This window comes from Oncorhynchus mykiss, chromosome 25 (assembly GCF_057628025.1).
Source record: "Oncorhynchus mykiss isolate SJ-2025 chromosome 25, ASM5762802v1, whole genome shotgun sequence".
Taxonomy (NCBI): domain Eukaryota; kingdom Metazoa; phylum Chordata; class Actinopteri; order Salmoniformes; family Salmonidae; genus Oncorhynchus; species Oncorhynchus mykiss.
In genome coordinates, this window is record NC_143046.1 from 9754531 (window position 1) to 9770000 (window position 15470).

The 15470-nt window shown below is 40.0% G+C and overlaps 1 protein-coding gene across 1 annotated transcript in view; it reads right to left on the bottom strand.

Moving 5' to 3' along the window:
* Window positions 1-1008: 1008 nt before the first annotated feature.
* Window positions 1009-15470, bottom strand: part of atp10b (ATPase phospholipid transporting 10B) — a 57726-nt gene continuing 43264 nt past the window's right edge. Inside the window, 9 exon segments of the mRNA XM_090221531.1 lie at window positions 1009-1237; window positions 1401-1580; window positions 2759-2946; window positions 4454-4558; window positions 4677-4757; window positions 4939-5002; window positions 5745-5751; window positions 5940-6051; window positions 6708-6910. Coding sequence (XP_090077657.1) covers window positions 1009-1237; window positions 1401-1580; window positions 2759-2946; window positions 4454-4558; window positions 4677-4757; window positions 4939-5002; window positions 5745-5751; window positions 5940-6051; window positions 6708-6910 — 1169 coding nt within the window.

Here is a 15470-nt window from a genome sequence, read left to right on the forward strand (position 1 = left end):
CAGGGTGGGAAGAGAGGCGAGACTGATTGGGTTATCAGTGTGCTCTGAAAACCATCAGTAGAGTAACAGGCTAATGTGTTTCCTAAGGGAAGTGGAGAGAGGAGAGTGGAGCCTCCCTTGTTCTGAGGGGAAGTGGAGAGAGGAGAGTGGAGCCTCCCTTGTTCTGAGGGGAAGTGGAGAGAGGAGAGTGGAGCCTCCCTTGTTCTGAGGGTAAGTGGAGAGAGGAGAGTGGAGCCTCCCTTGTTCTGAGGGGAAGTGGAGAGAGAAGAGTGGTGCCTCCCTTGTTCTGAGGGGAAGTGGAGAGAGAAGAGTGGTGACTCCCTTGTTCTGAGGGGAAGTGGAGAGAGAAGAGTGGAGCCTCCCTTGTTCTGAGGGGAAGTGGAGAGAGAAGAGTGGTGCCTCCCTTGTTCTGAGGGGAAGTGGAGAGAGAAGAGTGGTGTCTCCCTTGTCCTGAGGGGAAGTGGAGAGAGAAGAGTAAAGCCTCCCTTGTTCTGAGGGGAAGTGGAGAGAGAAGAGTGGAGCCTCCCTTGTTCTGAGGGAAGTGGATAGAGAAGAGTGGGGCCTCCCTTGTTCTGAGGGGAGTGGAGAGAGAAGAGTGGGGCCTCCCTTGTTCTGAGGGGAGTGGAGAGAGGAGAGTGGTGCATCCCTTGTCCTGAGGGGAAGTGGAGAGAGGAGAGTGGTGCATCCCTTGTTCTGAGGGGAAGTGGAGAGTGAAGAGAGGTGCCTCTCTGTCTGTGGTATATTTTAGTATTCAATTACAATGGAAACTTGATACAGCATTTGACACCAGAAGACAGACAGAAGCGGTGATACTTTGCGTCATTATACAAATATAGCTTTTTGGACATCATTATCATCACATCACTTCATTAATCATCCTTATTGCACACTGGAGCACATATCCAGATATGAGCCAGTTCAACAATATATAGATAATCAGTCCCATCTTTGTCAAAATGACATTGTAATAAATATAATTCATTCTTCATTGCTCCTGTGTGTGATGTACTAAAGGTTCCCCTTGGATCCCCCAGGTTCTTCCAGAATCCCCCAGGTTCTCCCAGAATCGCCCAGGTTCTCCCAGAATCGCCCAGGTTTTCCCAGGATCCCCCAGGTTCTCCCAGAATCACCCAGGTTTTCCCAGGATCCCCCAGGTTCTTCCAGGATCCCCCAGGTTCTCCCAGGATCCCCCAGGTTCTCCCAGAATCGCCCAGGTTTTCCCAGGATCCCCCAGGTTCTCAAGACAGAAAGGGGTTCAGAGATCTCTTGGTGATGACGTTCATCATGATGTCACTTTCTGTGATGTCTCAATTGGTTGTTGTTGGAGTTCAACCTGAACTGTGCTCTGAGGAGAAGAGTCCCAAGGTGGATGATGGTGAGGCAGTGGTGACATTGATTGCCCAGAGAAGGCTCCTGTTTCTGGGTCTATTCCGGCGCCCACCCCCCATCTGCTCTCTCCCCTGAGCCCCCTCCACTCCCTGATCCACTGTTCCTTGGTGGTGGGGTCCAGTCGCTCCAGATGCCTAGCCCGTATGATGGGGGAGGGGGCTACTGTGTTAATCAGCACACGGTATGTGTACCTGGGGGAGAGAGAGAGAGATGGTGTGGTAATGGTGGTGGTGGAGGGAAAGCAGGCCAGTATAAAATATGTGCCCATTTGATGTAAATCAGAGCATTGTGAACACGACGCTCGTTCTGAGTTCTGTGTGCGTGTGTGTGTGTGTGTGTGTGTGTGTGTGCGCGTGTGCGTGCGCGTGTGTGTGTGTGTCAAGACTGTGAATATGAAGCTCGTTCAGGGGCATGGATTCAACTCAGAGAGAGAAGAGAGGCTGACTGAGCCGCAACACACCCCTGATCTTTTCAGCATCTGCACTGACCTACAGAGAAATGTAGACATCAATATTATAATGTAACTAATGAAATGAGGCCCTGAATGACTGTTATTAAGGCCTAATTCAACTAATGAAATAAGGCCCTGAATTACTGTTATTAAGGACTAATTTAACTAACGAAATGAGGCCCTGAATTACTGTTATTAAGGACTAATTTAACTAATGAAATGAGGCCCTGAATTACTGTTATTAAGGACTAATTTAACTAATAAAATGAGGCCCTGAATTACTGTCATTAAGGACTAATTTAACTAATGAAATGAGGCCCTAAATAATTGTCATCAAGGGCTTTGTGCCCATCATATCTCTCTTCATGATCAACTCAGTTAATCTGATTATCATTTAATTTAATATCAGTCCAATTCTCTCTCTCTCTCTCTCTCTCTCTCTCTGTCTCTCTCTCTCTCTCTCTCTTTCTCTCTCCTTCTCTCTCTCTCTCTCTCTCTCTCTCTCTCTCTTTCTCTCTCCTTCTCTCTCTCTCTCTCTCTCTCTCTCTTAGCCAACACTCGTCCAGGGAGTCCAGGGAAGATCCAAGACAAATACTATTTGTAAATAAATAAATAAATCCATAGCTTGAACCCCCCCTGCTAGCCAGGTAGCAGTAACAGTGCCACCACAGAAATGATGGTGTAAATTAGTACGACTTCCTTCTACAGTCTAGCTCCTTTCAGGGTTTCTATTGAAATACAGCTATATATATGTGTTAAAGTAATTATATAGTTTAATGTACATTACTATGTACAGGGCGATCCACAGCAGTGATGACACAGACCAGGTAGACTGTCTGTTGTTGCTGCATGACTCAGTTGTAGATATACAGTATAACATATAAATGCTATATAGTACTATAGTAATGTTATGTTTACCTGGGCAGCAGGGCGACCACAGTAGTGATGACACAGACCAGGTAAAACATGGGGTCAGTCATTTGCTGCTGTAAGATCCAGTAGGGGTCTGATGGTGGATTACAACTGATACACACAGCACTGTAGACCAGGGTCACCATGAAGTACAGAGATACACTACCCAGCATGATCACCCAGTGGACTACAGTCTAGAGGAGCAATAATTCATGGGTTAATACATTATCAATAACGCATGGGTTAATATACTGTATTATCAATACCACATGGGTTAATACATTATCAATAACGCATGGGTTAATATACTGTATTATCAATAACACATGGGTTAATACATTATCAATAACACATGGGTTAATATACTGTATTATCAATAACACATGGGTTAATACATTATCAATAACACATGGGTTAATATACTGTATTATCAATAACACATGGGTTAATACATTATCAATAACACATGGGTTAATATACTGTATTATCAATAACACATGGGTTAATATACTGTATTATCAATAACACATGGGTTAATACATTATCAATAACACATGGGATAATACATTATCAATAACACATGGGTTAATATATTATCAATAACACATTATCAATAACACATGGGTTAATATACTGTATTATCAATAACACATGGGTTAATACATTATCAATAACACATGGGGCGGCAGCGTAGCCTAGTGGTTAGAGCGTTGGACTAGTAACCGGAAGGTTGCGAGTTCAAACCCCCGAGCTGACAAGGTACAAATCTGTCGTTCTGCCCCTGAACAGGCAGTTAACCCACTGTTCCCAGGCCGTCATTGAAAATAAGAATTTGTTCTTAACTGACTTGCCTGGTTAAATAAAGGTAAAATAAAAAAAATAAACATGGGATAATACATTATCAATAACACATGGGTTAATATATTATCAATAACACATTATCAATAACACATGGGTTAATACATTATCAATAACACATTATCAATAACACGTGGGTTAATACATTATCAATAACACATGGGTTAATACATTATCAATAACACATGGGGTTAATACATTATCAGTAACACATGGGTTAATATATTATCAATAACACATGGGTTAATATATTATCAATAACACATTATCAATAACACATGGGTTAATACATTATCAATAACACATTATCAATAACACGTGGGTTAATACATTATCAATAACACATGGGTTAATACATTATCAATAACACATGGGGTTAATACATTATCAGTAACACATGGGTTAATACATCATCAATAACACATGGGTTAATATATTATCAATAACACATGGGTTAACACATTATCAATAACACATGGGTTAATATATTATCAATAACACATGGGTTAATACATTATCAATAACACATGGGTAGAGAAGTAAACAAGACAAGATCAACAAACAAATATGAATAGTTATGAATAGATATAACAGATATGAATGGTTATGCACAGATATAACAGATATGAATGGTTATGAATAGATATAACAGATATGAATGGTTATGAACAGATATAACAGATATGAATGGATGGTTATGAACAGCTATAACAGATATGAATGGTTATGAACAGATATATCAGATATGAATGGGGTTGGGAATGAAAAGTTAGAGTGTATTAAAAAGTATTTTGACCATAGCTGAGAGCCGTTGCTCGCTCACTAAAACCAGATGTGACTCACCCAGGTTTTGATCTCTAAGGCCAGATGCAGAAGGATTGTGAATAAAGACACAGTGTTAATAGGAGTTCCAAACGTGTAGATGTCTATGTCTGATCCATGGTAGGTCTGGAAAAGTGACAATTAACTCATTATATTTGAAATTTGTTTTGAAAACGTTATTGAAATTGCCAAATTATACAAGCTATTAGAGGTGACTGTACAGTTTTTCGAGTGTCATTCTTACCCAAAATGGAATGAAGAAGCATACCAGACTTTGATAGAAGGCGTCCAGCATGGCGATCCAAAATGTAAAGGGATTATATCCCTGAAATCAGAGACACACATTTTAGCCTAAAGAGATACGCAATAAAGTACTCATCTATTTATAGACATTACACATTGGGGTCTCACCACCAACACTAATATCGACACAGCAAGCATCATCTCACCGATAGAAATTAGTTGTGACACCCTGACCTCTGACCCCTAACCCATTAAACACTGACCTCTGACCCTTGGCCACTCCTGTACAGCTCTGGGAGGCCCAGCAGCGTCTCTGTGGCAAAGTTTCTGGGTTAAGGGTTAAGGGTTAGGGTTAGGGTTAGGGTTAGGGTTAGGGTTAAGGGTTAGAGTTGGAGTTAGGGTTAGGGTTAGGGTTAGGGTTAAGGGTTAGGGTTGGAGTTAGGGTTAGGGTAAAGGGTTAAGGTTTAGGGTTAGAGTTAGAGTTAGGGTTAGAGTTAGAGTTAGAGTTAGGGTTAGGGATAGGGTAAAGGGTTAAGGGTTAGGGTTAGAGTTAGAGTTAGAGTTAGGGTTAGGGTAAAGGGTTAAGGGTTAGGGTTAGAGTTAGAGTTAGGGTTAGGGTTAGGGTTAGGGTTAAGGGTTAGGGTTGGAGTTAGGGTTAGGGTAAAGGGTTAAGGGTTAGGGTTAGAGTTAGAGTTAGAGTTAGGCTTAGGGTAAAGGGTTAAGGGTTAGGGTTAGAGTTAGAGTTAGGGTTAGGGTTAGGGATAGGGTTAAGGGTTAGAGTAAAGGGTTAAGGGTTAGAGTTAGAGTTAGGGTTAGGGATAGGGTTAAGGGTTAGAGTAAAGGGTTAAGGGTTAGGGTTAGGGTTAGGGTTAGGGTTAGGGTTAGGGTTAGGGTTAGGGTTAAGGGTTAGGGTAAAGGGTTAAGGGTTAGAGTTAGAGTTAGGGTTAGAGTTAGGGATAGGGTTAAGGGTTAGAGTAAAGGGTTAAGAGTTAGGGTTAGAGTTTGGGTTAGGGTAAAGGGTTAAGGGTTAGGGTTAGAGTTTGGATCACGGCCATGCCAGAGAACCCACAGTAGAACTGGTACCAGAAGAGGAAGTTGACATAGGTCTGGGGGACAGATTAGAAATGGCCCAAAGTCCTTACTGGGCCTTGAACCAATAAGAAGAAGAATATCTGACTTGGAAGAGATTGTAAGGCGCCTATCAACACAAGTGTTTAGATTGGTGTGATGCAGTGGTGGTGAATGGACGGGGTGAAACGCCCACCACATTCTGTGGCCATGTTAGCCAGTCTGCCCTAACACCAGTGAACGTGGACCAGGATACATTTCTTCATGTGGTTAAAACAGGAGATGGAGAAGTCACTGGCCATGACAGCCTGCAGACAGAAGATAAACAGAAAAACATCATTGTATTTTTAAATGAAATGTTAAAATTTGTTAAGGACTCTTGGAAGATTAGTCCAAATGAGGACTAGAATGTATCCAAATGAAACCTAAATGAAATCAAACGCACACAGCTCCTTCAACATGTGTTTGGTTGAGTTTAGAAGGACAGAGAATCAAACGCACACAGCTCCTTCAACATGTGTTTGATTGAGTTTAGAAGGACAGAGAATCAAACGCACACAGCTCCTTCAACATGTGTTTGATTGAGTTTAGAAGGACAGAGAATCAAACGCACACAGCTCCTTCAACATGTGTTTGATTGAGTTTAGAAGGACAGAGAATCAAACGCACACAGCTCCTTCAACATGTGTTTGATTGAGTTTAGAAGGACAGAGAATCAAACGCACACAGCTCCTTCAACATGTGTTTGATTGAGTTTAGAAGGACAGAGAATCAAACGCACACAGCTCCTTCAACATGTGTTTGGTTTAGTTAAGAATGACAGAGAATCAAAATCTTTCATATCCTGGTCCCAGATGTGTTTGTGCTGTCTTGTCAAATCACATGGTCATTGTCAAGACAGCACAAACAGATCTGGGACCAGGCTATGTCAGAGAATCTTCAGAGTAAAAGCCCTGACACAAACCTGCATGCCCTCCTGTCCCGATAATGCAGCGACCCTGCAGCATAGCACAGAGCGGCAGCGCCGAGCTAGCTCCACAAACCGCTCCACCAGGTCTGACTCCAGGGCCATGCCCAGGGTATGCCCATCAATCACCAGGCCGATGGAGGGGCTGTGGTCCCCGGGAGCTCCTGGGCCTCCATACATACTCCATACATACTCCATACCTACTCCATACATACTCCATACATACTCCATACATACTCCATACATACTCCATGCATACTCTATACATACTCCATACTACTCCATACATACTCCATACATACTCCATACCTACTCCATACATACTCCATACATACTCCATGCATACTCCATACATACTCCATACATACTCCATACATACTCCATACATACTCCATACATACTCCATACTACTCCATACATACTCCATACATACTCCATACATACTCCATATATACTCCATACATACTCCATACATACTCCATACCTACTCCATATATACTCCATACATACTCCATACATACTCCATACATACTCCATACATACTCCATACATACTCCATATATACTCCATACATACTCCATACATACTCCATACATACTCCATACTACTCCATACCTACTCCATACATACTCCATATATACTCCATGCATACTCCATACATACTCCATACATACTCCATACATACTCCATACATACTCCATATATACTCCATACATACTCCATACATACTCCATACCTATTCCATATATACTCCATACATACTCCATACATACTCCATACCTACTCCATACATACTCCATACATACTCCATATATACTCCATACATACTCCATACATACTCCATACATACTCCATACATACTCCATACATACTCCATATATACTCCATACATACTCCATGCATACTCCATACATACTCCATACATACTCCATACATACTCCATATATACTCCATACATACTCCATACATACTCCATACATACTCCATACATACTCCATACCTCGCCTCTTCATGAGTACAGTCCAGTGTGGATGTACACATTGCCTGGAAATTGCCTGGAAGTTATTTGTTGGCTGTTATTTGTAGGCTGTTATTTGTTGGCTGTTATTTGTAGGCTGTTATTTGTAGGCTGTTATTTGTAGGCTGTTATTTGTTGGCTGTTATTTGTTGGCTGTTATTTGTAGGTTGGCTGTTATTTGTTGGCTGTTATTTGTAGGTTGGCTGTTATTTGTAGGCTGGCTGTTATTTGTTGGCTGTTATTTGTAGGCTGTTATTTGTAGGCTGTTATTTGTTGGCTGTTATTTGTAGGTTGGCTGTTATTTGTTGGCTGTTATTTGTAGGTTGGCTGTTATTTGTTGGCTGTTATTTGTTGGCTGTTATTTGTAGGTTGGCTGTTATTTGTAGGTTGGCTGTTATTTGTAGGTTGGCTGTTATTTGTAGGTTGGCTGTTATTTGTAGGCTGTTATTTGTTGGCTGTTATTTGTAGGTTGGCTGTTATTTGTAGGCTGTTATTTGTAGGTTGGCTGTTATTTGTTGGCTGTTATTTGTAGGTTGGCTGTTATTTGTAGGCTGTTATTTGTTGGCTGTTATTTGTAGGTTGGCTGTTATTTGTAGGTTGGCTGTTATTTGTAGGTTGGCTGTTATTTGTTGGCTGTTATTTGTAGGTTGGCTGTTATTTGTAGGTTGGCTGTTATTTGTAGGTTGGCTGTTATTTGTTGGCTGTTATTTGTTGGCTGTTATTTGTTGGCTGTTATTTGTTGGCTCTTATTTGTTGGCTGTTATTTGTCGGTTGGCTGTTATTTGTTGGCTGTTATTTGTAGGTTGGCTGTTATTTGTTGGCTGTTATTTGTTGGCTGTTATTTGTTGGCTGTTATTTGTTGGCTGTTATTTGTAGGCTGTTATTTGTAGGCTGTTATTTGTAGGCTGTTATTTGTAGGCTGTTATTTGTAGGCTGTTATTCGTAGGCTGGCTGTTATTTGTTGGCTGTTATTTGTAGGTTGTTATTTGTGGGCTGTTATTTGTTGGCTGTTATTTGTGGGCTGTTATTTGTTGGCTGTTATTTGTTGGCTGTTATTTGTAGGTTGGCTGTTATTTGTAGGCTGGCTGTTATTTGTAGGCTGGCTGTTATTTGTTGGCTGTTATTTGTAGGTTGGCTGTTATTTGTAGGTTGGCTGTTATTTGTTGGCTGTTATTTGTAGGCTGGCTGTTATTTGTAGGCTGTTATTTGTAGGTTGGCTGTTATTTGTAGGCTGTTATTTGTAGGCTGGCTGTTATTTGTAGGCTGTTATTTGTAGGTTGGCTGTTATTTGTTGGCTGTTATTTGTAGGTTGTTATTTGTTGGCTGTTATTTGTTGGCTGTTATTTGTAGGTTGGCTGTTATTTGTAGGTTGGCTGTTATTTGTAGGCTGTTATTTGTAGGCTGTTATTTGTAGGTTGGCTGTTATTTGTTGGCTGTTATTTGTAGGTTGTTATTTGTTGGCTGTTATTTGTAGGTTGGCTGTTATTTGTAGGCTGGCTGTTATTTGTAGGCTGGCTGTTATTTGTAGGCTGGCTGTTATTTGTTGGCTGTTATTTGTTGGCTGTTATTTGTAGGTTGGCTGTTATTTGTAGGCTGGCTGTTATTTGTAGGCTGGCTGTTATTTGTTGGCTGTTATTTGTTGGCTGTTATTTGTTGGCTGTTATTTGTAGGTTGGCTGTTATTTGTTGGCTGTTATTTGTAGGTTGGCTGTTATTTGTTGGCTGTTATTTGTAGGTTGTTATTTGTGGGCTGTTATTTGTAGATTGGCTGTTATTTGTAGGTTGTTATTTGTGGGCTGTTATTTGTAGATAGGCTGTTATTTGTAGGTTGTTATTTGTAGGTTGTTATTTGTGGGCTGTTATTTGTAGATTGGCTGTTATTTGTAGGTTGTTATTTGTTGGCTGTTATTTGTAGATTGGCTGTTATTTGTAGGTTGTTATTTGTAGGTTGTTATTTGTGGGCTGTTATTTGTAGATTGGCTGTTATTTGTAGGTTGTTATTTGTGGGCTGTTATTTGTTGGCTGTTATTTGTTGGCTGTTATTTGTAGGCTGGCTGTTATTTGTTGGCTGTTATTTGTAGGTTGTTATTTGTGGGCTGTTATTTGTAGATTGGCTGTTATTTGTAGGTTGTTATTTGTGGGCTGTTATTTGTTGGCTGTTATTTGTAGGTTGGCTGTTATTTGTTGGCTGTTATTTGTAGGTTGTTATTTGTGGGCTGTTATTTGTAGATTGGCTGTTATTTGTAGGTTGTTATTTGTGGGCTGTTATTTGTTGGCTGTTATTTGTTGGCTGTTAATTGTAGGCTGGCTGTTATTTGTAGGTTGGCTGTTATTTGTAGGCTGTTATTTGTAGGCTGGCTGTTATTTGTTGGCTGTTATTTGTAGGTTGTTATTTGTGGGCTGTTATTTGTAGATTGGCTGTTATTTGTAGGTTGTTATTTGTGGGCTGTTATTTGTTGGCTGTTATTTGTTGGCTGTTATTTGTAGGCTGGCTGTTATTTGTAGGTTGGCTGTTATTTGTTGGCTGTTATTTGTAGGTTGGCTGTTATTTGTAGGCTGTTATTTGTAGTCTGGCTGTTATTTGTAGGCTGTTATTTGTAGGTTGGCTGTTATTTGTTGGCTGTTATTTGTAGGTTGTTATTTGTTGGCTGTTATTTGTTGGCTGTTATTTGTAGGTTGGCTGTTATTTGTAGGTTGGCTGTTATTTGTAGGCTGTTATTTGTAGGCTGTTATTTGTAGGTTGGCTGTTATTTGTTGGCTGTTATTTGTAGGTTGTTATTTGTTGGCTGTTGTTTGTAGGTTGGCTGTTATTTGTAGGCTGGCTGTTATTTGTAGGCTGGCTGTTATTTGTAGGCTGGCTGTTATTTGTTGGCTGTTATTTGTTGGCTGTTATTTGTAGGTTGGCTGTTATTTGTAGGCTGGCTGTTATTTGTAGGCTGGCTGTTATTTGTTGGCTGTTATTTGTTGGCTGTTATTTGTTGGCTGTTATTTGTAGGTTGGCTGTTATTTGTTGGCTGTTATTTGTAGGTTGGCTGTTATTTGTTGGCTGTTATTTGTAGGTTGTTATTTGTGGGCTGTTATTTGTAGATTGGCTGTTATTTGTAGGTTGTTATTTGTGGGCTGTTATTTGTAGATTGGCTGTTATTTGTAGGTTGTTATTTGTAGGTTGTTATTTGTGGGCTGTTATTTGTAGATTGGCTGTTATTTGTAGGTTGTTATTTGTTGGCTGTTATTTGTAGATTGGCTGTTATTTGTAGGTTGTTATTTGTAGGTTGTTATTTGTGGGCTGTTATTTGTAGATTGGCTGTTATTTGTAGGTTGTTATTTGTGGGCTGTTATTTGTTGGCTGTTATTTGTTGGCTGTTATTTGTAGGCTGGCTGTTATTTGTTGGCTGTTATTTGTAGGTTGTTATTTGTGGGCTGTTATTTGTAGATTGGCTGTTATTTGTAGGTTGTTATTTGTGGGCTGTTATTTGTTGGCTGTTATTTGTAGGTTGGCTGTTATTTGTTGGCTGTTATTTGTAGGTTGTTATTTGTGGGCTGTTATTTGTAGATTGGCTGTTATTTGTAGGTTGTTATTTGTGGGCTGTTATTTGTTGGCTGTTATTTGTTGGCTGTTAATTGTAGGCTGGCTGTTATTTGTAGGTTGGCTGTTATTTGTAGGCTGTTATTTGTAGGCTGGCTGTTATTTGTTGGCTGTTATTTGTAGGTTGTTATTTGTGGGCTGTTATTTGTAGATTGGCTGTTATTTGTAGGTTGTTATTTGTGGGCTGTTATTTGTTGGCTGTTATTTGTTGGCTGTTATTTGTAGGCTGGCTGTTATTTGTAGGTTGGCTGTTATTTGTAGGCTGTTATTTGTAGGCTGTTATTTGTAGGCTGGCTGTTATTTGTTGGCTGTTATTTGTAGGTTGTTATTTGTGGGCTGTTATTTGTAGATTGGCTGTTATTTGTAGGTTGTTATTTGTGGGCTGTTATTTGTTGGCTGTTATTTGTTGGCTGTTATTTGTTGGCTGTTATTTGTAGGCTGGCTGTTATTTGTAGGCTGGCTGTTATTTGTTGGCTGTTATTTGTAGGTTGGCTGTTATTTGTAGGCTGGCTGTTATTTGTTGGCTGTTATTTGTAGGTTGGCTGTTATTTGTAGGCTGTTATTTGTTGGCTGTTATTTGTAGGTTGGCTGTTATTTGTAGGCTGGCTGTTATTTGTAGGCTGTTATTTGTAGGTTGGCTGTTATTTGTAGGCTGTTATTTGTAGGCTGTTATTTGTTGGCTGTTATTTGTTGGCTGTTATTTGTAGGTTGGCTGTTATTTGTAGGCTGGCTGTTATTTGTAGGTTGGCTGTTATTTGTAGGCTGTTATTTGTAGGCTGTTATTTGTTGGCTGTTATTTGTTGGCTGTTATTTGTAGGTTGGCTGTTATTTGTAGGCTGGCTGTTATTTGTAGGCTGTTATTTGTAGGTTGGCTGTTATTTGTAGGCTGTTATTTGTAGGCTGGCTGTTATTTGTAGGCTGTTATTTGTAGGTTGGCTGTTAGTTGTAGGTTGGCTGTTATTTGTAGGCTGTTATTTGTTGGCTGTTATTTGTAGGCTGTTATTTGTTGGCTGTTATTTGTAGGTTGGCTGTTATTTGTAGGCTGTTATTTGTTGGCTGTTATTTGTAGGTTGGCTGTTATTTGTTGGCTGTTATTTGTTGGCTGTTATTTGTAGGCTGTTATTTGTAGGTTGGCTGTTATTTGTAGGTTGGCTGTTATTTGTAGGTTGGCTGTTATTTGTAGGCTGTTATTTGTTGGCTGTTATTTGTAGGCTGTTATTTGTAGGCTGTTATTTGTTGGCTGTTATTTGTAGGTTGGCTGTTATTTGTAGGTTGGCTGTTATTTGTAGGTTGGCTGTTATTTGTAGGTTGGCTGTTATTTGTAGGTTGGCTGTTATTTGTAGGTTGTTATTTGTAGGCTGTTATTTGTTGGCTGTTATTTGTAGGTTGGCTGTTATTTGTAGGTTGGCTGTTATTTGTAGGTTGGCTGTTATTTGTAGGCTGTTATTTGTTGGCTGTTATTTGTAGGCTGTTATTTGTAGGCTGTTATTTGTTGGCTGTTATTTGTAGGTTGGCTGTTATTTGTAGGTTGGCTGTTATTTGTAGGTTGGCTGTTATTTGTAGGTTGGCTGTTATTTGTAGGTTTTCTGTTATTTGTAGGCTGCAATTCATTTCAGAAAGTTACTCCCTTCCTTAGGAGGGAATGAAATGCAGCCATGGAAGTTTCTCTGTTGTTGTCGTTCAGGGTGGAGTTCTAAGCAGTTGTATCACATCATTTATTATTAATGTCAGAGAGGGGAGAAGTCAAGTCACAGTGCCGTGTGGTTTGTGACCTCAGACCAGCATCAATGACAAGGACGGTGTGCTTCCATGACATTCGACATCTCTGGCTGTGAATGACTGGAGGAGCCTGTTTATAGTGACTGGAGAGTCTTCTACTAGCCTTGAGGACGCAGACGTGGTGAAAATATTGAGGTGATATTCTGCCCACACTGAACTATGTTAGATGTGGTAGGGGTTGAATACGATGGAAGTTCTGGAAATTGGTTAGTCACTGTATTACACTGTATTACGGTGGTTTAGAATGTTAATTACAAAACATATGCTACTCCCCAATCTGTTCATAAGAAAGGACTGTTTATTTCCTACGAGGGTTGAATATGATAACTATGATCATGCCTTGGAGCTGTATTGGTGTATTACACCGTTGATTAGATCTGTAAGCAGGTTTAATATTGTTCTAGGGGTAATTCCTCCTGTAAGCAGGTTTAATATTGTTCTAGGGGTAATTCCTCCTGTAAGCAGGTTTAATATTGTTCTAGGGGGTAATTCCTCCTGTAAGCAGGTTTATATTGTTCTAGGGGGTAATTCCTCCTGTAAGCAGGTTAAATATGGTTCTAGGGGGTAATTCCTCCAGTAAACAGGTTTAATATTGTTCTAGGGGGTAATTCCTCCAATAAACAGATTTAATATTGTTCTAGGGGGTAATTCCTCATGTTAGCAGGTTAAATATGGTTCTAGGGGGTAATTCCTCCAGTAAACAGGTTTAATATTGTTCTAGGGGATAATTCCTCCAGTAAACAGGTTTAATATTGTTCTAGGGGGTAATTCCTCCAGTAAACAGGTTTAATATTGTTCTAGGGGGTAATTCCTCCAGTAAACAGGTTTAATATATTTCTAGGGGGTAATTCCTCCTGTTAGCAGGTTTAATATTGTTCTAGGGGGTAATTCCTCCTGTAAGCAGGTTTAATATTGTTCTAGGGGGTAATTCCTCCTGTAAGCAGGTTTATATTGTTCTAGGGGGTAATTCCTCCTGTAAGCAGGTTAAATATGGTTCTAGGGGGTAATTCCTCCAGTAAACAGGTTTAATATTGTTCTAGGGGATAATTCCTCCAGTAAACAGGTTTAATATTGTTCTATGGGTAATTCCTCCAGTAAACAGGTTTAATATTGTTCTAGGGGGTAATTCCTCCAGTAAACAGGTTTAATATATTTCTAGGGGGTAATTCCTCCTGTTAGCAGGTTTAATATTGTTCTAGGGGGTAATTCCTCCTGTAAGCAGGTTTAATATTGTTCTAGGGGGTAATTCCTCCTGTAAGCAGGTTTATATTGTTCTAGTGGGTAATTCCTCCAGTAAGCAGTTTTAATATTGTTCTGGGGGCTAATTCCTCCTGTAAGCAGGTTTAATATTGTTCTAGGGGGTAATTCCTCCTGTAAGCAGGTTAAATATTGTTCTAGGGGGTAATTCCTCCAGTAAGGAGGTTTAATATTGTTCTAGGGGGTAATTCCTCCAGTAAGCAGGTTTAATATTGTTCTAGGTGGTAATTCCTCATTTAAGCAGGTTTAATATTGTTCTAGGGGGTAATTCCTCCTGAAAGCAGGTTTAATATTGTTCTAGGGGGTAATTCCTCCAGTAAGCAGGTTTAATATTGTTCTAGGAGGTAATTCCTCCAGTAAACAGGTTTAATATTGTTCTAGGGGGTAATTCCTCCTGAAAGCAGGTTTAATATTGTTCTAGGGGGTAATTCCTCATTTAAGCAGGTTTAATATTGTTCTAGGGGGTAATTCCTCCAGTAAGCAGGTTTAATATATTTCTAGGGGGTAATTCCTCCAGTAAACAGGTTTAATATATTTCTAGGGGGTAATTCCTCCTGTTAGCAGGTTTAATATTGTTCTAGGGGGTAATTCCTCCTGTTAGCAGGTTTAATATTGTTCTAGGGGGTAATTCCTCCTGTTAGCAGGTTTAATATTGTTCTAGGGGGTAATTCCTCCTGTTAGCAGGTTTAATATTGTTCTAGGCGGTAATTCCTCCTGTTAGCAGGTTTAATATTGTTCTAGGGGGTAATTCCTCCTGAATAAAGGTTTAATATTGTTCTAGGGGGTAATTCCTCCAGTAAACAGGTTTAATATTGTTCTAGGGGTAATTCCTCCAGTAAACAGGTTTAATATTGTTCTAGGGGGTAATTCCTCCTGAATAAAGGTTTAATATTGTTCTAGGGGTAATTCCTCCCATCCATCATCAATATGTTGTCCCACCTGAGAGTGGCATGGCAGTACTTGTAGAGACAGAATGTCTCCACTCACACACGCACATGCACACGCACACCTCTCTCTCTCCTCTCTCTCCTCTCTCTCTACACACAGAGTTGAGGGCTGATGAGTAATTTCAGCTCAGTCTATTTGAAGCAGAGGGATGATTAGATAGACAGGATGTTATG